Source organism: Diadema setosum, chromosome 2, assembly GCF_964275005.1.
Source record: "Diadema setosum chromosome 2, eeDiaSeto1, whole genome shotgun sequence".
In the NCBI taxonomy this organism is placed as follows: domain Eukaryota; kingdom Metazoa; phylum Echinodermata; class Echinoidea; order Diadematoida; family Diadematidae; genus Diadema; species Diadema setosum.
The window spans coordinates 40,054,193-40,078,585 of record NC_092686.1 but is presented as its reverse complement, the minus strand read 5'-3'; the positions used below and the strand labels follow the sequence as shown (position 1 = coordinate 40,078,585).

The window sequence follows — 24,393 nt, the reverse complement described above, 5'->3', positions numbered from 1 at the left end:
GGAGCACATCCGGTCACGCATGCGCATAAGTCAAGGCGCCATTTTGAATCCTGCAACGACGAAGCCCGACGGTCAGGAATTGCGCCAGAAAGTGTCATTTATTTGTTCCACGGACTTATCGCAAGTGGTCTCCATGGACCCAGTGTGGCGAACTATTCTTCTGTAGCATTTAACGTGAGTAAAGTATTCTGTTTAAAGGAGAAAAGTATACATGTTCCTAAGTTTTGTAGTTGTGTTGAGGTTCCTCACTTCGAGGTTGCATGCCGTGCGTGTCAGACGCTGTTTTCGCATAGCGTAACAGTGTCTGGTCGGGCTAATTTTAGATATGATGCCTCGAACCGATTTTGCTCAAATTTCGTGAGTAACTAGGAAACTTGTGAAGCTTAATGGACATAATCAAGCGAATTGCCGCAGTCCTTTCATTTTCGCGTTGCATTGCAAAAAAGCGTGGAGACTCCTTATAAGGGGTGCCCCGGGGGTTACTTATAAGGGGGACGGGTTACTTATAAGGAGGGGCCCCCCTTGTGAGTGGGTTTCCCGAACTGATATGGTCAATTGTATACCGGTAGGCAGGCGGTAGGGCCTTTCCCTATTATCCTCATTTAAAAAAAAAAAAAGTTACGTAGGCAGGCGTATACAACATATTCAACGTTACAATATGCTTCTTAGTAGACTAGACACTCTAACGTGAGATATATTTGATATCATAGAGTATTTTTGAATTATTTCTAATAAAATTAAAATAATGTAGGCCCTGCCTAGAGAGTAGAGGGAAAATTTTTTTTTAATTAACGTTAGAAAGTAATTCACCATTGTCATAAGTAAAAATATGGCGTTAATTAGAGCTAATACGGGGAAAAATGGTCAATAAACGGCAAATAAATTCAAATAAAAACAACAACAGAAACACCTAGCCTCTAGGCCTGATTCTGTAGTGTTATTGTTAACGTTAGACATAGTTCTAGACTCTAGTCTAAAGTTTCTAGACCTAATGTGCATTAGGCCCTTAGGTATGTTCTGGGTATTGACTCTGCCTCTATACAGGCCTAGATCTAGGTCATGTACTACGTAGGTGTTTTAGTGCTGCCATACTGGAACCGCACTGGTATAAATGCATACACATAACCACAACTTTGTCCATTGGCATTGGCATGACAAAGACAATCTACTTGAATTTACTTGCGTTCAGTCTCGCATCATCAGACAGGCAGTGAAGTAGGACTGATTTGTCTTGTTAGAAAGTGAATCAAATCCTCTCATGAGTCTCAGGCTGAGTCTGACCAAGTTAAGGGTAATGTTTTAAAATCACTTTAACTGTAACTGTACTGTAGCTGATAAGCATACGTGTGCATTATCTTGTCTTGCCTTTCCAAAGATGCCCACATTTCCCACAATCAATAGACTTGGACGGTTTCTTCAATGCATGGTAAGGGTACCAGCTATTGGCAGGGTACATCGACACCCTGCGTATCATGGCTGTTTGCGTATAGAACAAAAAGGTACGCGTGGGATTAAGTGCCATTTTATAGCTATGAAAACAGAAACAAAGAAACGAAAATCAAGCCAACAAAACAAACTAAACACGTTTCAATTACACATCCACACAGTAACAATGCATGACTATGAAATTCACATGTATTACCTATGGAGGGAAGGGGTGCAGATCGTGAGGTACCCTTTTTCAGCCACGCGAAGAAAATGCATTGCACGTACTAAAATTGCATAATTTTACAACAGAGATTTGGAATCAACAGAACGGTCATAAGATTTGAAACTGCAGTATTTACAGCTTATTTGAGGAAAAACTTTGGTGAATTTGTTTTATACTTTTGGAATAAATGAGCTGCAAATTCATAGGGTGCCGATAGGTGGTACCCTCATTCATACAATTTAAATGTCAGTGATGCAGTGGTTGGTTAATTGCTGACCCTTGACATATTGTATCAAGGGTTGAAGCTGCCATTACTTCTTCTGGGAGGCTGTGCCAGTCCTTTGTGTTCCTCGGTAGGAAAGATGACCCTCTGTATTGTGTTATGCAGGTAATTCAGTGCATTAATTCATGTTGGTAGCAATACCAAATGTATATTTTCATGAATAGTTTCATGAAGCACTTGGCATTTTAGTAGCACTGACACTGTACTGCAAAATGAACAATTTAAGAGCAAAAAACAGATATCAAAAGTTCAGGCAATCAATTCCTGCGTGTGGTGTTGGTTATGGGAGTGAAGGGCTAAGGTGCTTTTTAAAAGAGACCTGTTTATATTACATTTTCTTTGTGCTGAGTAAAAAGTTCCCCCATTCATGTAAGGAAATAACGTTATAATGCATTGTACATGTATAACCACATCATTTGTCAGAAGCGGATCTAGGGGGGGGGGGGGGGGTTGGGGGGGTTGCAACCCCCAACCCCCCCCCCCCCAAAACAAACAAACAAACAAACAAACAAACAAAAAAAAAAATCCGGGGACCATTTTTCTTTTATCTTATCTTTTTTTTAAACTTGTAATTTTATTTTTTTCTATTTATGTATTGCACATGGCAATGACCTCTATACCCAAAATAGTGGTGTTTTAGATGCAAGAAAACGCCATTTTCACACACAGATTTTTTAAAAAAAAGTTAGATCCGCCCCTGTTTGTATAACACCTCACTTGTATGAATATTATTTACCCTCAGGTAAACAGTGATTGAATCTGCTTCCCTCCTATTCAGCGAATGCAGAAAGACCATGCAAAGGAGGCTGCATCCCTGACCAGGCTTTGATGCAAGCTCACACATTGACTGGAAAGCTGTGAGTTTCAGCTTTCAGGATTTACTGAAAGTGCATTATTCAAAAGATTGACATTCTAGGTACATTTATACCATAACCATTGCTCAGAACTTGACCTTACTCCTGTGGGAGGAAAAAACAACAACTTTATTTTGGAAGTGATGGTACATGTATTGTACCATACCTGATGATTCTAATGACAACACAGGTACATTATTTTGTATGTCACCTAGAACTAAAGAGCGAACTTAAATTAAGAGTGAAATTTCTGTGAAGGCACATCTTTTAATCTTTACCCTGCCCCTTCATTCAAGGAAATGTACATGTATGTAGATTCTTCTCTTTCTTTATAATGTATATGGCAACATCCCATACATTTGACAGGTATGACAATATGCAGCATGGACCAATCAATCATTTTAATAGTGTATATTTTAGTGTACCATAGGTGCCTAGGTCTAGTAATTGGCCCATACCAATTTAATCAGTTTCGGAGGACATGAAAATGCATGTCAAATATAACTTTGAATGTAAATTGTCTGTCACTTTTATTTTATTTTATTTATTTATTTTTTTTTTTTTTTGGGGGGGGGGTTGGTCCAAAGAAAAATTGACTTAAGACAAAGTTACACTTCTTTGCAAAGACAGTTCTGGTTTGTAATTAAGCTAGACATGGGAAAAAACAAATAACACCATGAAGGCCAGAATTGTGTGAATTGTTCTGTTGTGATCTGTAGCTTTCTTACAGGCCTGTACTACCTCCCCATTCCCTTCTGAAACAATTTTGTCCCCTGTTTCCAGATGTCATGTTTGGCTCACTCCTGCATGTGCATAGTAGATCTTCAGCTTTAAAGAATGACCTTCTGATCTTGGTCACTCTTGCTCCTAGTTTGCTGGAGTTGCTAGTAAATATATGATACAAAATTACTGGAAATATCATGTGTATAAAGGCATAAGAAAATAGTGCACATCAATATGTCTTAAAATTTTTTACACTGTTTCCATATATGCCTGCCTTTTTCGTTCTTCCAGGAAGGACTGTTTTAACTACTCATATGTGGTCGACACAGAACATCCGCAGTCACAGCCCTTCATCCTTCTTATTGGAGAAAGCAAATTATACCCTCTTCAGGTACATGTATCTGCAGTTGTGGAGCACAGGGCACAGTCCTCAAGGCATTGTGGGTGCAGCTGATCTTGTCTTCAAGTTGATCTTTGTTCTAAATCGCAACTACTGGCCACATTGCATGGCGGTGAGACCATTTTAAAAGGGACTCCTGTACAAACAAGGAGGATTTGAAACTTTGGCATCCACCCCTTATTTTCTAAATTTGCGGAGTCAACCATAATGCAACCACCCTTCCCGTATCAAGTCTGCATAATAAAACAGCATTTGCTTGAGAAGTACATACAATGTTATAGGGAAATAGGCACTGACCCATTAATTGTGATCTCCTCATAACAGTGACCATGTTATTTCACAAGCCATTTGCCATTTGGATATTGTTGTATTTTGACTATACACCTGTACCATGCATGAATGATAAGGTACCTTTATATTGATACTACTAGTGGTTAATGCTTCTTTGAAACATGTACATGTATTCACTTTTCAAGGAGTTAGTTTTACTTATGATAATGTAGACTAGTATCGAATATGTGAAGAGCTGCTAATTCCATTATTACACACCACGCCCACACATAGTGTGTACAAGTTGACAAGGGATGTATAGAGCACCAAACTGTGACATTGCCATGGAGACTAGTTCTAAATGACCTCACCTGGCCTAAATATCTGTCAACAGTATTGTTGCTAACCATGCTTGCACCTGGTTCCAACCCAAGTTACAACAACTCTCTTGCTTTTTCAGGAGTTGACCTAGAACTTGGCATATGTGGCCGCTATTACAGGTGTAATTAATGTGTTGCCATGGTAATGAAAAAAAAAATCTATAGAAAATTTAACCAAGATATTGTGGATCAAACTACTTTCAGTCTTTATAATGTGAATGGTAATTTGAAAACACAAGATATAATTGTCTTCAACTGGCATCCTTCATGTATCACTTGAGTAGTGAAGATGTACCCCACGCAATTTCATCTATGTTCGTGAGAAGTGACCAAATTCTTCATGATTATCATACAAGGCAGGCTATTGTGTATCACTTCGCAGTTAGAACTCGACTCAGGAGAAATGTGATAGCATAATACATGTACAGGTCCACAACACAAGAATTCTTTGCATTGCTCCCAGGTAGGCCAGTAGCCAACATACTACATGTATTCAAAAATGTGATGAAATTCCACCTTTTCACTATGTACCTACATAGTACCTGTCACATGTGTGTATTTGACTTTGGAGTATGGATGCAATATTATACAAATGATGCACAGGATAGAGTGTGTTAGTGTAGGCGTGGTGCACTCGAGGGTATTTACAATTGTGAAACATGCACTACATTGTAAATACCCGAGAGTGAGCTACGCCTTCACTAACGCCACGAAATAATCCTGTGCATCATTTGTTTTATAAAATGGGTCGAAAATTCGAAAACTAACATCATTTTTCAGCGTTTTTCACGTACCTTTGTGGGTCAAGACGTCCGAAGATGTTCGTCCCAAACATTTACGCACGTCGCACTCGCGGAAGTCCCGCACATACAGTATAAGTATAATGGGGGGTTGGGTTTCCGGACACTTAAGTTCCCGCATGAAAACTTACTTATTTTACATAGAATATGCACCCTTTACCTTAAAGACTTGATATAGACTCCTCATATAGGCCTACTAGACAACATACTCTGAAAACGGCGTGAGAATTAACCTGCTAAATCGTTGGATTTGCTCTTCAAAGTGACTCCATGTACGCGTCCGGTCCCATAACGCTTGGTCTACTGTACTGTACAAAGTGTACGTAGTGTAGAGTATACGTACGTACGCCACACATGTTATGCACAAGGGAAGACAGGCCGGCCGGCCGGCCGGCAGCCCGAACTAGAAGTTGTTTACAGGATTGACAGCGCGTATGCATGCAATTCATCAAAGGAGCCGCCGCGCGCACAGACGATCGGCAATCTACCATAGGATTACAGGCAGTGCAATTGTACTGAAGTAAAGGAAGGAGGTGTGTCTCATTTCAGCGCTTCCTATTGGCTACATTCTTGAACCCATTTTATAATGTATTATGCTGCATGGCAATGAGTAAAATGATTAGCAGTAGACCAAGCACTTTATAGTGTACCTGAAGCATGTTACTACAGATTTTTGAAAGCTTCAAGTTTATCTTGAAACCCAAATCTATGAATGTTGACATGGCATCGAATATTATTTTCATTACATGTATAATCTTGAATCCTCAGTTTGTACCTTCCTTGCATTAAATTAGTATTTGATGTCAGACAACTCTTAACAGGTCATTGCATTGGATATGTGTAATATGTTGCTAATCTGTTTGCTACTTGATTTTGTTATCTGACTAGCTAAATTGAACCATGTAAGCACCTAGGTGCCCATTCTTGTATTCCTTTGCTTATCCTGATTTTCTTGTGTTTGTGTTTGTAACTTCAATACATGTCCATATCATTGTAAATCTCAAGCCTCATCCACCCCTATGTATCCGCTCTTTCTTGCTCACTTCATTTGATGAACTCTGTACTGCTCTTTTCTCTCAATCCTATTCTCTCCTATAATATATATTCTTCCTGTCTTACATGTATGTACATGCGTATCCGAGCAATTGCAGGGCAATTACCCCCTGGCTAAATACTGGTTAGCGGTAAGGTTAGAGTAAAGATTAGGGTTAGGATTAGGTCAAGGGTTAGGAGTTTGGGTTAGGGTTAGGATTAGGTTCAGGATTAGGATTAGAACCAGGGGAAGGGTCCGGGGTAATTGACCAGGGGGTAATTGCCCTAGACCCATGTACATGTAATACAAGTACTTTTTGTTTCTTATTACTTAGAAAGATTGGTCCTTATGAGGTTTGAAAGTGAAATGTAAACAACTGATTTGTTTTATGTTGTAAAGTATGCATTTCTGCTAGGAATTTGCACTGAATTAATTCTTCTTCTTTTTTCAGATGTAGGAGATGAGAATACATGTAATATGCTTAAAGAAAATTGGTCCAAGATACAAATTACATTGGTGTTAATTATCATACATGTACTTCAATCATTCATAAAATCCAGTACCATACTACCATTACTGTATTGTTTTGACAACTCATGTCTGTCCATTCAGATTTACAAAGTTGCTCATACAGTGTCAGATCTTGTGAATTTTCATTTTACATGTGAATGTGTTATATCACTTCCCTTCGCAAATGTTAACAGTATATGTATACACTGTACTTTATTTCTGCAACAGACTGCCATATTAGATCACATCAAATGAGATTTTATGTTGGAACAATTGTCCTGAATTAGTTTCTCAGGTGCTAAATTTGACATGTGTGGTTTGTATTAGTGTATTGTTTGATGTGTATTTCGAGTGATGTTTGTCATTTACCGACATAAGTTGGTTAAAATTCCTGTTAACTAATGTTTTCATTCGGTGGTTAAATTTTGAAGAAAAGATTTAGTGCAATTCCACAAAACTTGCTTAAGATAAAACCGACTTCAGTTGGCTTTTGGTAATCACTTTACCCAACAGTTGTGTGGTTCACTTGGAAATCGACTGTCTGTTAAAATGCTATCCAGATTTCTGAAAGCGTCGATTTGATGGTGTAATGCAGATGTATGAATTTGACATCCAAACTGACATTGTGTGTGTGTGTGTGTAGCTTTTGTTTTTGTTTGTTTGTTTTTTCTAAGAGGATGCAAGACTGCCATTAATTTCTTCCCCATGCATAATATAAAACACATGTTGTGGAGAATGAAATGCTACTCTTGTTTATCCATAGCTGGGAGTACAGTATGTGGGTGAGTTTATTATGGGCCGTTTGTGGATTACATTATACTCTACATACGTAGATCTAGTAGGTTTGAGTAGGAGAGTGAATGGTAGGCATATCCTCTAAAACATCCCCTCACCTTTGTAACTACACTTCCAAAAAGAGCATGGACTGACATAAATCAAATCAAACATTAACATTGTGTTGATATACATGTATGTTTGTAAAGTCTATGCAATGATGAGTCTGAGCAAAGACTAACCTGCCAGCTGTAGCTGGATGTAACATGATATGCCCCATGTGCAAAGGACACACGACACTGGAGAACCAGTTGAATAAAGGCACTCACACAGTTCACATCAACTCAACAATGTCTCCTCATTACTAAGAATCCTCCTTTCCAACTAAAGGCATATAAATGCCAAGACATGGTGTCAGAGTGGTTCAACTGTCCAAGTCATGGTGTCAGTCAACTGTCTACATCATTCTGAAGTACAGAAGGGACTAGGACAAGGAATAATCCACGCAAGAAACAGGCCAGACCGTTTCATTTGAAAGAGTGGAGGATGCATGGAGCTATGTGTACATTAGCATGCTGTACAGTAGCCAAGTAACAGTGTGTTGAGATGCACTAACCCAGCGTGTGTGTGTGTGTATGACATACCTGAATGTGCATGACTGTATTGTGTGTCCAATGACCTGCATCAGCACTGTGGTAGCTAGGAACAGAAAGTTCTAGAGGTCAACTGACCAGACTGCACAGTGCATGAGGTATTGGGAACACTACAGCCAGTGACGACGTGGCCTTAGCCTATATGAGCCACATATATGATGCAACATACTAACCTCGAGAAAGTGTTGGATGATTGAGCATAAGTTAACTTGTTGAAAAGATACAGTTTTCTGCTAATTGTTAACACTGTTCATGTGAGTGAATGCTCAGAGAGTGAACATGGCAAACTTAACCCAACCAGCACCACTAGATTTGGGGGGTAATTTGTCTGAGAATTGGAAGAGATTCAAGCAAAGATTCACTCTGTATAATGTTGCTTCTGGAATGTCAAGGAAAGATGATAAAGCACAAACATCAATGTTGTTGCATGTGATAGGTGATGCTGCCCTTGATATATACAACACATTCACATTTGCTGAGGGTGATGAGATGAAGTTGGAGAAAGTGCTTGAACAGTTTGAGAAATATTGCACTCCCAAGAAGAATGTCACGTATGAGAGGCATAAATTCTTTACCAGATCTCAGGGTGTGAGTGAGAACATTGATCAGTATGTCACAGAATTGAGAAATCGTGCACAATCGTGTGAATTCGGAGAGTTGACTGATGGTCTGATCAGAGATCAGATAATTTGTGGAATCACAGATGGTGGTTTGCGTGAGCGTTTGCTCAGAGAGGATGATTTGACACTTCAAAAGGCATTGCAAATTTGTCGTGCTGCTGAAATTACCAGAGCTCAGGCACAAGAGCTTGGTTCAAAGGCAGATGTGTCAGTCCCTGTTGATGCTTTGAACAAAAAGAAAAAGGCAGTCAATCCCGGTAAAAGATCAGAACCTCCAAGGTGGAAGCAAAAAAGTCAAAGTCAAGGTCAGAATTCCCAGGCTTGTGGCAGGTGTGGCAATCGACATGCCATGAATTCATGCCCTGCACAAGGAAAGGTGTGCAAAAAATGTAGAAAAATGAATCACTTCGCAAAGTGTTGCAAAAGTCGTGTTCAGGTAAATGAACTACAGAGTAATTCCAAGGATGAGAGTTTTCTTGATGATGTCGTCAAGTCACAGGAGTCATGCGACGAATGGAAAGTGAATCTCATGGTGAATGAACGTCAAGTGCTGTTCAAATTAGATACAGGCGCGCAAACGAATCTACTACCAGAGAGTGTGTATCAGACGTTGAAACCAAAACCAAAGTTGTCATCGGCGAATGTCAAGTTGACAGGGTACAGTGGAGTTGAAATTCCAGTGAAAGGTCGTTGCTTTGTACAGGTGAAGCACAAGAATTTGACAGAGAGTATGTCGTTTCTAGTGACTCCCGGAAATCGTCAACCATTACTAGGTTTGCAAGCATGTGACAAGTTGAAACTGGTGAAACGCGTGTTGAATGTCGCACAAAACACACATGATGAAAAAATGTCGGTCGAAGACTATGAAGACGTGTTCGAAGGTCTAGGATGTGTGCCCGGTAAGCACCACATCACAGTGACAGAAAATGCGAGACCTGTCCAACACGCATGCCGAAAAGTACCGTTTCCGATGAGAGAAAAACTCAAAGAAGAGTTAGACAAAATGGAACGCATGAACGTCATTGAGCCCGTAGATACGCCCACTGACTGGGTGTCGTCTCTCGTGATCGTACAGAAAAAGACCGGCCAACTCCGAGTTTGCTTAGATCCGCGAGATCTAAACCGCGCTGTAAAGCGAGAGCATTTTCAGCTACCGTCGAGAGCTGAAATAACCGCGCAGTTTGCCGGAGCGAAGTACTTCAGTAAACTAGATGCATCCAGTGGATTCTGGCAGATTCAGCTGGATGATGAAAGCTCAAGGTTGTGTACCTTCATCACGCCTTTCGGAAGGTACCGATTCCTGAGACTTCCGTTCGGAATATGCAGTGCTCCAGAGGTGTATCACAAGATAGTGCACCAGCTCTTCGCACATATTCCAGCAGTGAACACAATGATCTACGATATCATTGTATGGGGAGCTACAAAGGAAGAGCATGACCTCAGGCTGAAAGAAGTTCTAGAGACAGCGAGAAAGAACAACTTGAAACTCAACCGAGAAAAATGTGAGTTCTGTGTCAACAAGCTGACATTCATCGGAGATGTCATCAGTGATCAAGGAGTTCAGCCTGACCCCAAGAAAGTGGCAGCCATACAGAACATGGAAAGACCACAGTGCAAGCAGGATGTCCAGAGATTCCTCGGCATGATCAACTACCAAGGAAAGTTCATCGCTGACTTGTCAACCAAATCAGAGCCCCTCAGGAGCCTTTTAGAGAAAAGGAATGAGTGGGTGTGGACCGATGCACAGGAACATGCATGGCAAGAGCTGAAAAAAGCCTTGACAACAGAGCCAGTGCTGCATTTCTACGACTGTGCAAAACCAACCAAGCTGTCAGCTGATGCATCAAAGAATGGGCTCGGAGCAGTGTTGCTTCAGAAGCATGACCAAGATTGGGTCCCCATAGCGTATGCATCTAGAGCCATGACTGATGCAGAGACAAGATACGCGCAGATCGAGAAAGAACTGCTAGCTATCATGTACTCATGTGAAAGATTTCACCAGTACATATATGGACGACAGGTTGAGGTAGAGACGGATCACAAGCCGCTAATACCCCTGTTCGTCAAGCCCCTGTGTGACTGTCCCCTTCGCATCCAGCGACTCCTCATCAGAGTTCAAAGGTATGACTTGAAAGTGTCATACACACCAGGGAAGTACATGTACACAGCGGATACCCTCTCCAGAGCAGTCGACCCAGAGTCAAAACCAGATGTCATGAGAGGAAGACATCAAAGTCTATGTAGATGCTGTCGTGATGAACATGCCAGTCACGTCAAACAAACGAAGCCAGTTTGTAGATGAGACAAAGAAAGACACAGCACTACAAGAACTCTTAGCTGTCATCAGAGATGGATGGCCAGAGAGAAAACAACAGTGTCCAGTCTCAGTCAGAGAATACTGGAACATCAGAAGTGAACTGTCAGAGGCACAAGGCATCATCTTCAAAGGAAGTAAGATTGTTGTACCAGCTACAATGAGACGTGAGATGCTGCAAAAGATCCATGAAGGGCACTTGGGAATTGAAAAGTGCAAGAGACGTGCAAGAGATGTCCTGTACTGGCCCCGGATCAACCACGATGTAGCAGAAATGGTGCAAAACTGCAATGCTTGCCTCATGTACCAGCCAAGACAGCAGAAAGAGAGCCTTCAACCTTACATGGTACCCGATAGACCATGGCAAAAGGTGGCCGCAGATCTGCTTACGCTGGACAACAAGGAGTACCTGGTGATTGTGGATTATTTTTCACAGTACATAGAACTGTGTTCACTGTCGACCACAACAAGTAGAGCAGTGATCAACAGTATGAAAGCTGTATTCGCCCGCCACGGAACTCCGTGTGAACTCATCACAGACAATGGACCACAGTTCTCAAGTCGTGAGTTCCAACAATTCACAGCAGAATGGGACTTTCGCCATACGACCACAAGTCCATATCACCCGCAGTCGAACGGACAAGCAGAGAATGCCGTCAAGATTGTCAAAAACCTGATGCGGAAGTCCAAGCACAGCGGACAAGAAGTCCTTCGAGCTCTACAGGTCTACAGGAGCTCACCATTAGAATGTGGAAAATCGCCAGCAGAACTGCTCTTCAACAGGCGAATCAGAACAAATCTGCCTATGGCCGAAAAACTACTTGACCCCCAGCACATCAATGCTCGCTCGGTGAAGGAAAGGAAAGAAAGGCAGAAACAGAAGCAAAAGGAGCATTTCGACAAACATGCTCGTGACCTACCCCACCTGAAAGTAGGAGATCATGTCAAACTCCAAGACATGAATACCGGCAGATGGTCACAAGGTGGTGTCATCAAGAAAACACTACTACATCGGTCGTACCTGGTCCAGACAGAGACTGGCGAGATTCGTCGCAGAAATAGGCGTCATCTTCGACCTGATCCTAGACGAGGTCAAGACGAGCGACAACCAGCGCAGAGGTACGATGACGACGACGACAACAACAACGCCCCGATGGTAGACGAGACTACACGAAATGCGACGTCTGTGAAATCTACCCGAAGTGGACGCATCGTGAAGCCTCCCATCCGCTTAGATTTGTAAATAGTGAAATTAGAGATGAAGAACTTTTCGCGAATTATTAAGACCGCTCGAGAAGAACTTTTCGCGAATTATTAAGACAGCTCGAGAAGAACTTGTCGCGAATTTGTTAGAGTTAATAGTTGAAACATGATGGACTCTAATGATAATGTAAAGACAGGATTTAGTTAAAATACGCGAATGATTAAATACGCGCACTAAGAAGCAGTGAAACCCGGTTGTCGCATATGAACTCTAATCATTGAACTCAAAGAACTCAGTTTTGAAACTACAGCAAAGATTTTTGTATGTTTGAAACGCACATGCATGAAAGTCAAAAGAGTTAAAGTAAACTCTGAGAGGTTGTCATGAATGTGTATGTAAATAGTCGATAACAATGTTATCTCCTTTTAAAGAAAGGGAGATGTGTTGATATACATGTATGTTTGTAAAGTCTTTGCAATGATGAGTCTGAGCAAAGACTAACCTGCCAGCTGTAGCTGGATGTAACATATGCCCCATGTGCAAAGGACACACTGGAAGAACCAGTTGAATAAAGGCACTCACACAGTTCACATCAACTCAACAATGTCTCCTCATTACTAAGACTCCTCCTTTCCAACTAAAGGCATATAAATGCCAAGACAAACATTTCATCCATATAGAGTTCATCGGTAATTATGATAATAATAATACAGTATACATTTAATGTGGAAATTCCACATGACTAACATGCTCAAGGCGCAGTAGGAAAAGTGAGTTATGAAGTACAAAAATCATTACACAAACATGCACATGAAAATGAATGACACAATCACGACGATCTAATATATATATATATATGGTAAAAGATCGGAATGACAAGTAAAGAAGTATGTTGCTGGTTTTTGTTTTTGTTTTTTTGTTTTTTTAAGAGCTCATCTTTCATACAGTTGATTACTTTACCGACACCAGAAAAAAGAAATACTAGTCATTTTCTCGTTAACATGAAACAAGATAAGATATCATTACTTTGGATGCCGACAATTTTGTAAAAAGAAAAAACACAGAAAAACACGCACAAAAAACAAAACAACAAGGAAAATGTGACATTCGCAGATCATATTTGAGATATTGAGGTGTTCGATGTACACATTTTATGTACTGCCTTCTCAGTATATATGGCAGTGGTCCGATGCAATAATTTCTGCGTGCATACCAATATCAGTAACACGAGGAATATTTTGCAGTTTCATTGAACAGTCTGTGTTGAAAGTGTTCTTTTTTTTTTAAGCAAAAAGTTGAAAAGCTGAGATTCCAGTACTGATTGTCAAATAGTCTTCTTGCATGTTACGCATCCTTGATTTCCTTTATTGTTTGTTTCGTTTTGGAAAAGTGATTTTGTAAATTCTCAGATCCATGGGGAATCTATTCACGGTATACATGTGCATGATAATTATGTAATTGATTACTAGTAAACTGCAGGTGCCCAAGAGCAACAATCTAATTTGCATATTACGCGCGGCAAACCGCTCCAGTGTGCACAGCGTGCCGCTGCGGCAGAGTTTAGCGGCAAACCGCCGCCGCTGCCGCTGCCGCAAAACCGCTCCAGTGTGAACGGCCGCAAAAATCCCTCGCGTGTTGTTCATGTACAACCGTTCACATTGGAGCGGTAGCGGTGACTTTTCAGAGCGACAACTCTTCGTAATTCATGCAAACACAATGTTTGGGTTCAAGGCGTTACAATGGGATGTCTAGCATTCCATTACGCTTTGAAGTCATGCTCGGCACCGCTCTAGTTGCAAGACGAAGTTCGGAGACGAAGAACGCATTTCACCTTTCGTTGAATTACAAGCTTTATTTCACCGCAAAATTTTAAATGAAATACTCGAATTGATTTAGAATAGTTTAGGAAAGAATTCAATACTATTAACATGTATTTCTAGTTTCTTCGTACTTCGCAAATCGAAAGGAAATGAAAATTAGTCCCTCTTAAAAACCTAATTTTTTCTATAATGCGCACATTTCCGCATGTTAATTTTCTATCTGTTAATATGGGGATATTATGATCTTTCAAATAAAGTACTCCGTTAAAGCGTGTTCCAGCGTGTTTTTAAACTATTTGCTGTTAAAATTATGAGTTTTACACTGCATTTTGATTCGCTGCTCCAATTCAAGGTACACAAATTCATTGTTGCCATCATATTGAAAGAGAGAGCGAATTGCAGTAGGAGCAAATATTTCTAGATTTGAGAGCGCTAGGCCCGATTATTGATGCTCTCTTTTGTCAAAGCACATGGGTAACACCTGTAGTTGAACGCATAACTTCTCGGCGGTGCCGCGCATGACTTCAAAGGAGAGCTTTAGTTGCCTCTCCTTCTCTAGCACCTCCCTGATTGCATGAACCGACGGAAACCTCCTCGCGCGCTGTAACGGGCAGAAAATCACTGTCCGAAATTTCAACCTAATTTTCCCCACGTCAATACTCACTGCATGCAGATAATCATTTTATAAATTTACAATGGTTGGAAAGAGCAGGTCTTGGGCGTTCTTGTGGTGTAACGTTTGTCTAGATTAACAGTCGATAACTACGTGATTTCATCCATTGAAAAATTCCATATTTTCAAACGCGTTTTTCTCCGATTCACATTTGCGCACTTGCGGGACGGAAACGTCGGTTCATGTTTTCACCGACGATTTATTTCAGCATCTTCTGGAGCCGAATGATATCCTTATTCATTTCCGAACGCAAAACCAAACATCCGACACTTCTTTTAGTATCATACGGAGCCAAATATTATCGTTATTCATTTCCAAAATAAAAAGCAAACATCCGGCATTTATTTTCTCATCGTACGGAGTTGAATGTTGTTAGTATTCATTTCCGAACGTCAAAGCTAACATTCCACATTCATTTCATCATCTTCTGGAGCTGAATGTTATCCTTATTCATTTCCAAACGCAAAATCAAACATCCGACACTTATTTTAGTATCATACGTAGTCGAATATTACCGTTATTCATTTCCAAAATAAAAAGCAAACATCTGACATTTATTTTAGCATCTTACGGAGCCGATTGTTACCGCTGTCCATCTACAAAAGTAAAGGCAATTATCCGGCTTTTTGGTGGCCCGATTGGGCCACCAAAATCTTCATTTCTGAAATTTTGGTGGCCCGACGCGCGTTTTTGGTGGCCCCGGGCCACCAGGCCACCGTTAGTGTCGAGCCCTGTTTATGGACATGTTAAAATGTTTGCAACAAAATCACGTACAGAGAATCTATGCTCATTCAATCCCAAAGTTTGCATTTTGCACAGTCTATATGGTCGACGAAACATAGAATATACAAATTGTACATGGTAAATCAGAGAACATGAACTGAACCAATTAATCAGAGTTCTGTGAGTCTACTTTGACCAACAACCAACTTCCGAAAAGCATTCGATTCGGTAAACCATGAAATACTCCTACAGAAAATGACATCCTATGGAATAAAAGGAGTTGAACTCATATGGTTTACAAATTATCTCTCAAACCGCCAGCAAAAAACAATAGTTGGGGATACTGCGTCAACTTGGGGTACAATACTGTCAGGGGTACCGCAGGGCTCAATCCTCGGACCCCTACTGTTCACCATAATGGTAAATGACTTACCCAGTGTCACCTTCAAGAGCAAGATCATAATGTATGCTGACGATACTGTTTTAATATACAGTGCTAAGCATGTAGATGAACTTGAATTTCATCTAAATAAGGATTTAGATCTTGTTAACAACTGGGTACAAGAAAATGGCCTCACACTTAACCCTAGTAAGACACAATTTTATGATTTTCGGAACGTCTCAAAAACTAGCTGCTATCCCAAATCCTGTCAACATAAAGCTGGAGAGCCACACACTCTCCCAAGTAAAGTCTTACAAATATCTTGGGGTACACTTAGACCCGGCTCTTAACTGGAAGGAACATGTATATCATACAAGTAAGAAAATAAGTTCCAGATTAAGTCTGATGAGTCGTCTGAAAAAATCCCTACCTCTGAATTCACTAAAACTTCTTGCAAACTCTTTAGTTCTCCCATTGTTTGACTACTGCAGCATCGCCTGGTCAAAATGCCCCTCTACTACGAAAGATATTATTGTGAGACAACACAAACGAATGGCCAGAATAGTCTTAGGGGTAGACACACGTACATCTACTAACTACGTACTAAGTCAACTAAACTGGACCACGATAGAGGATAGGTGGAAGCTTCAAAGGTGCAAACTGGTTTATAGGGCACTAAATGGGGATGCTCCAGAGTACCTGTCACTCTTGTTTCAGAAAGTTTGTAATACACACAACTACCAGACTAGATCAGCAGTCTCTGACGGGCTAATAGTAACTAGAGCTCGAACGAATGCTGGGAAACAGTCTTTTTCATACACCGGCGCACTCGAATGGAACAGTTTACCAATAAACTTACATTTGTAAGGCATGCTCCATCTAAACATTCGTTCTCAGCCCAATTTTGGAGGGCACTCCACTGTGCCCAAGTATAGTTCTGTTGTTGTCGGTTTTTTTTTTTCTGTTTGTTTCTTTTCTTCTGAGGTAGGGGAAATTTAAGGACATGAGGATGTAATGTGTTGCATAATATTTGTTAAATTTTGAGTTTAATATATATCAGTATACAGTATATTAAGATATATACAGATTTGATACTGCAAATTTGATTTTGATGTTGGTATTGTATGATTATCATATATTTTTGTGTTTTTTTTTTGTATGTATGTGTTCATGCAGGGCCTCCAAGAACAACAGTGTTTAACCCACTGACGGAGCCACCCTGTGAAAATAAAACATATAAATAAATAAAAATAAATAAACAAAAACAACTAAACAAACTAATCAGTTTTGAATAATATTTCAGAAAGGGATTAAAAAATTTTGAAGGGATTCTTTCATGCACCGGTAACTAGATTCTGATCATATCTGAAAAGAATTCCATCTTTTCAGTCAAACAAAACAAGTATTCGCAGTGATTTGAAAGAATGTCTCCATAAATGATATTGTATGTGGTTTTGTACAATGTAGGACATTTATCCTGAAATGGGTCCCCACTCCATTCACCGCCATTCAGTTACACGTACATAATTTGTATTTCGTCATAGTGCAGCCGGTGACTGCTATCAACCTCCATACACTTTGCACATGGTAAAGACACACGCACCTAGAGAGGACCGATATCACGATTCAGCACAATAAAGTCCATTGAGGTGGTATGAGCCAGCTGTCACCAGCAGTGAAGAAATGAGTGGAGACAGAAACCATAAATAATGCCGATAACAATGTTGTCAAGATGTTCAGATAGAACAGGAAGGACAAGATCATTGTAATCCACGAGTCGAGACGATCTTTCGCCCCACATACTGTACAATATGAATGGCCGTCCATTGAAACCTGCATTATCACTTTATCGCACGTATGGCAAGCCTTTTTTACATTTAAAGTTAATTTCTGATATCACAAATTCCATTTTGTGATATCAAAAAATCAAATTTTTGATATCAAGAATTCAATTTGTGATATCAAGAATTAAATTTGTGATATCACAAATTCCCGTAAGTGTAGCACATGAACTTAATTTGTGATATCAAGAAATCGAATTTGTGATATCACAAAATCCATTCTTGATATCACAAATTCAATTTGTGATATCAGAAATTCGAATTCTTGATATCAAAAATAGGTTTCACGTTTCATGGTAATTCGTGATATCACAAAATGATTTTTTGATATCACAAATTTGAATTTGTGATATCACGAAATAAATTTGTGATATTACTAATTTGAATTTGTGATATCAAGATTTCTTATTTGAATCCAAGATGGCGCTGTGCGGTTAGGACGTGCCTGAGTGTTACGGAGGCATTAGGAGGAAATAAAATTGCAGCTCATTTCGCCTATTACAGTTTGAAAAGTCGATATGACATCGAGAAAAAGGAGCTTAGACCAAGGAGTCGTTACAATCTCCCATTATTTCAAGGAAAAGGAGGATTCTGACCCTAAGATGGATTTTAGCGACGCTACTACGGAGAAGGCTACGCAAGAACACAGTGACAGTGATAATGCACACGGCTTAACTGACTCGGCAGTGCACACGGTAGTGAAACCACTTCACCGAGATATGGAGGGAACCAGCCCGGGCGCGTCGGCGGAATCACCTCCACGCTCCTCGCTTGAGAAAAAACGACGAGTAGACGGGGAGAAGTCAACCACAGATGAACTACTCGCGGCCCTTATCCACAAGATAGACGAAATGAACTCCAATCTCACATCCAGGTTGAACACAGCTCTTGGTAAGATTGAAACAAATGAGAAAGAAATCAGTAACTTGAAAGAGGAGCAAGAGTCGTGCCGTTTTGATATCAAACAGTTACAGGACCAAGTAAACAAGCAAGAAAAGGAGAATATGAAATTGAGAGAGCGTCTTGTTGACCTCACTGCGAGAGAGATGAGGAATACGGCTGTGTTTTACGGGTTTCCTGAAGGTGCTGAAAACGCTGGGAAGTGTGAGCAATTGATCGAAGAATTTGCCAAGTCAAATATGCAAATGGAAGGTGAAGTGAGCATTGAAAGAGCTCATCGTACAGGCCGCATCAGGCCAAAACCCGGCCCTCCTCGCCCAGTTGTGGTAGCTTTCAGTAGATACACAACCACACAAACAGTGATCAGCAGTGCCCGCAGATATTTGAAGGAGAGGCCTTTTCAGCACAACGGAAAGGATCACCAGATATTTGTCGATGAGATGCTGCCGGTAGAAGTGCGAGAAAGCAGGAGGAAATTGCTGCCACTGAAACGAAACAAAAGAGGAGGACCCAAAGCGAAAGGTGTACTTCAAATATCCGGCGCGATTGTTTTACAGGGAGACTGAGAGCGGAAAAGAAGTGGAGTACAAGCAGCACACCACAAGATAGAATGGAGATTGGCAGTTTGCTTTTGCACAGTAGACAATGGTCTAACAAAATACGAAATACTTTGAAAAACTCTTGACACGACTGCGATAGCTCAGCAGTCAGCACCCTGTCATGCCAGCAGTATATTAACAGTTGATATCTCCGAAGACAAGATACACTATTCATGTGATTAAGTGATAGGGAAAATCATTTGTTTTTGCCAACCTGAGGAAAAAATAACTGTGAAGATGCCCAGGGGCACTTGGATTCCTTGTGATCATGTTTTATTCGATTTCATGCAAATTGTATGTGTGTTTTTTTCATTGCCAATGTTTTGTTGTCTGTTTTGTCTTGATCATGGTGGGTCATAAGAATTTACAAGTTTACCTACTTGTGAAATATGTATAAGGATCTGAAGTTCATGACCCATAATGTTAATGGGCTAGGGGACTTTAAAGCCAGGAAAAAATATTTTTGTTTTTTATCCAAATTAAAAAAGGATATTATTTTATTACAGGAAACCCATTCGACTGATAAGGATGAAAGCTTATGGAAGAACCAATTAAGAGCCGATATTGTATTCAGTCATGGAACCTCCTCTAGTAGGGGAGTGTGTATCATATTTCGGAAAACCCCACATATAAAATTGATAGAGACAGTGAAAGATTCTAACGGGAGATTTTTGCTGGTTAAAATGGAAGTATATGGAACAAAAATTTATGATATGTAATGTATATGCACCGAATAATGAAAAAGACCACATGCATTTTTTTAAAGCTGTAGACTTGACTATACAAGAATATTATGATGCTGAACAGACAATATTAATAGGGGGAGATTTTAATTTTATTCAAAATTTGGCATTGGACCGAGAGGGCGGTAATATGAAGTCCACTTGGAAGCACTCTTGTGAAATAATAGAAAATATTAAAAACGTTTATCATGTAATAGATATCTGGAGAGACAAGAACCCGTTATTAAGACGATTTACTTGGAGACGCTCCAATCCTTGTGTTCAGTCAAGACTGGATTTCTGGTTAATCCATGAGTCTGTACAAAATATGGTGACAGATTGTGATATGGTCCCCTGTGTTTTGTCAGATCATGATTTTGTGAATTTACATCTGAGAATTAAAGAGTACACTGTGGGCCCATCTTATTGGAAGTTTAATAACAGTTTACTTACTGATGTTGAGTATGTTGAAAATTTAAAGGGACATTATGAGATGTGGGTAAATGAATGGGAAGATAAAAATGATAAAGGAAAATTATGGGATTGGTTAAAATTCAAAATACGAGAATTTACAATCACATTTTCTAAAAGGAAGAAAAATATAAAAGAAATTAGAAGAAAAGAATTAGAACAAGAATTGAAAATAATAAATGACATGGACCCGACAGAAATGAATGAGCAAAACTGGGATAAGAAAGAGAAAATTGAACAGGAACTTAACTGCATGTACAATTATTTAGCAGAGGGGGCCATATTACGTTCAAGATGTACCTGGTACGAGAAAGGAGAGAAGAGTACAAAATATTTTTGATCATTGGAAAAGACACAAGCACAGAGTACAAACATAGATGTATTAGATACAGGTGAGGAACTTATTGAACAGCCCCATCATATACGAAATTTTGTGATGAAATCTTTTGGTAAACAGTTTGAAAACAGGGATACAGTGTCTGACAAAGTGAGTTATGATTACATAAAAAGTTCCTGCTTAAAACACCTCACGGAAGATGAAAAGGCCTCTTGTGAAGGCCTGATAACACATGAAGAGGCAAGGGAAGTCCTCCTTGGGATGTCAAAAAATAAAACACCTGGTAATGATGGCTTATCGGTGGAATTTTATGAGACATTTTGGCCTTTGATTTCTAAAGAACTAATAGGATCATTTAATCATGCTTTTGAAAAAGGAAGTATGTCCGTGTCACAGAGGCAAGGAATAATTAAATTGATTCCTAAATCCAATAAAGATAAGAGATTATTGGGCAATTGGCGACCAATCACTTTAATAAATGTGGATGCAAAGATACTTTCTAAATGTTTAGCGAAACGTATGTCCAAAATTATTGGTAATTTGATAAATCCTCAGCAAACAGCATTTATTAAAGGCAGATATATAGGTGAAGGTATAAGACTGATTTCAGATTTAATGTTTTATGCAGATGCCAACAATGTATCTGGAATTGTGTTAGCATTAGATCTTACCAAAGCATTTGATTCACTCAGTCATAGGTATTTACTACAGTGTTTAGAATGTCTTAATTTTGGTCCGTCAATGATACAATGGGTGAGAACATTGCATGCAGGTATAAATAGCTGTGTATTGATAAATGGCTTTACCACTGGTTATTTTGAAATTGGAAGGGGTGTTCGCCAAGGCGACCCCCTTGCCCCCTTTTATTCATATTAGGGCTCGAGATATATCTAATGAGATTGTTAAATAATCCAAATATTATTGGAATGGAGATGCTCGGAAAACAGATTAAATATACAGCTTACGCTGATGATATAACATGTTTTTGTAAGGATACAGAATCATTATCAGTATTACTAGAAAGCTTTCAAGAATTTTCTGAGATATCAGGCCTTTGCCTCAACCGAAGCAAATCAGAAGGAATGTGGATAGGAAATGATAGACTATCGAAAGAAAAGCCACAGATGATAAAGTGGACAGACAATGGTCTTAGAATTCTTGGAATCTGGTTTTCATATGACAAAAAAGAAGCAATCCAAAGAAACTTTGAAGATCGATTGGGTGAGATTAAGAGAACATTTTTTATTTGGAAAAATCGTAATTTAACGTTAATTGGTAAAATTCAAATTTTGAAAACATTTATTATGTCTAAGATAATTTATTTGATGTCAAATATCGAAATTCCTCAAGATTCTGTGAAAGAAGTAGAGAAGTTAATGTTTTCCTTTTTATGGAATGGCCCAGATAAGATTTCAAGGTCAACTATGTATGCACAATATGCTGAGGGTGGTCTCAAATTCCCCAATTTACAATGTATGATTGATACACAGTTAGTTAAGTGGGTTAAAAGATATTATGGAAATCGTAACCATCAATGGGTGCTATAGGGAGATTATTTCTTAAAAAGGCTTGGTGGAATTCTAGTGTTTCAAAGTAATTATTCCCTTGAAACTATTGATAAGAGGGGTATCCCTCCATTCTATGAGAATATTTTACAAATATGGTTAAAGACAAACATACATGAGGATTTTATTGGTGATGAAAATAGCCAAGCAGACATCCTACAACAACCAGTATGGAATAACCAGAATATTTTGATTGATAAGCACTCAATATTCTGCAGGCCGTTTTTTGAAGCAGGTTTATGTTATATATATCAAATATTTAGTATTGATGGACGGCTCATTGATTTTGAATTTTGGTTAAGGAAAGGAGTGCCAAGCAAATATAATATGATGTATATGGCAATTGTAGACTCTGTTCAAAAATACTCGAAATGCTACTTCAATACACTCCTATTGGAGATGTTTTGGAAAGAAGAAGTGGCTCAAAAACAAAAGGATCTTATTATTTCACAGTTACAAAATGTGAAATCAAAACCAATATATGAGGAATTTTTAAAAGAGATTAAATCAAGACCTGTTTGCGAAACAGTTTTTGCTGGCAAGTATGGAATTCAACCAGAAGATTGGACACAAATATATATGTTGCCATTTACATGTACAATTGAAGTAAAATTGAGAGAATTTCAGTTCAAGTTGTCGCATAATATACTTTACACAAATGAAAGATTGTTTAAGATGAAAATATCAGAATCAGAGTTGTGTACGCTTTGTAAGTCATGTGCTGAGACCCCTGTACATCTGTTTTTTTTATTGTAAAGCTGCCAAAGAATTACTTCAAAAATTTGTGGATGAAATTGGTACGATCTTTCATGTCAAATTAGAGGATTGTACAAGAATTAGAGTAATGTTTGGATTCATTAAAGACTGGAAAGGGCCCCACCGGAGTTTATTGAATCATTTAATATTGTTATACAAAAGGTACATATATATTCAGAGATGCTAAGATACAGGTGTGAAATTTCATGGATTGACAGCATTTATTGTTAATATCCGATATATAGAATCCAACATTGCAAAACGAACAAACAAATTAAATTTTCATTATAAGAAATGGTCCCCTGTAGAAAATATTTTTTAGGTCATTGTAGAAGAACATACAGTCGACTCTCGTGATAAAGAATATCCATATGGCAGAACCCCGACGTGATGGGGTAGTTTTTTGGGGGTCCCAGGGTTTGCAAATTTTCCTATTCAGAGGTATTTGCGCCCTGGATACGGCAAGGTTTCAAAAGTGACAAGATCACGGTGGTTTCGCTGGGCCCAAGGAGTTTATTGTAACGAGAGCTGACTGTATCTTTAGGATATTGTTCAATTGTTGAAGAGTTTGATACCCATCCTTTACTGTTGTTGTTGTTGTTGTTGTTAATTTGTTAAACAAAACATGATTTGTTATATGATTTTGTATGTTATGTTGTATAATGAAGAGGAAATAAATAAATTTGTAAAAGAAAAAAAAAGATTTCTTATTTGTGATATCACAAATGCGAATTTGTGATATCACAGAATCCATTCTTGATATCACAAATTCGAATTTGTGATATATAAAATTCAATTTGAGATATCACTAAATGAATTTGTGATATCAGAAATTCGAATTCTTGATACATGTATCAAAAATAGGTTTCACGTTTCATGGTAATTCGTGATATCACAAAATGATTTTTTGATATCACAAATTTGAATTTGTGATATCACGAAATAAATTTGTGATATTACTAATTTGAATTTGTGATATCAAGACTTCTTATTTGTGATATCACAAATGCGAATTTCTGATATCACAAATTCCATTTTGTGATATCACGTATTGAATTATTGATATCACAAAATCGAATTTGTGATATCATTAATTCACAGGGAATTCGAGCGTTAGTTTTGCGCTGAAATTCAA

At 39.0% G+C, this 24,393-nt stretch overlaps 2 protein-coding genes and 1 long non-coding RNA gene across 3 annotated transcripts in view; 2 read left to right on the top strand and 1 right to left on the bottom strand.

Moving 5' to 3' along the window:
* Positions 1–24,393, bottom strand: part of LOC140245014 (uncharacterized) — a 218,922-nt gene that overhangs the window by 44,607 nt on the left and 149,922 nt on the right. The gene's annotated exons all lie outside the window — the stretch shown is intronic.
* The window catches only part of LOC140245845 (uncharacterized), a 56,311-nt gene that overhangs the window by 16,353 nt on the left and 15,565 nt on the right, over positions 1–24,393 (top strand). The gene's annotated exons all lie outside the window — the stretch shown is intronic.
* LOC140245496 (uncharacterized) lies at positions 18,427–19,561 on the top strand. Its single transcript, XM_072325068.1, has one exon. The coding sequence runs from the start codon at positions 18,427–18,429 to the stop codon at positions 19,372–19,374; it is 948 nt and encodes a 315-aa protein (XP_072181169.1). The 3' UTR covers positions 19,375–19,561.

Bases quoted from the DNA above. Each gene is read 5' to 3' on its own strand.
- LOC140245496 (XM_072325068.1), top strand. From the start codon at position 18,427: ATGACATCGAGAAAAAGGAGCTTAGACCAAGGAGTCGTTACAATCTCC.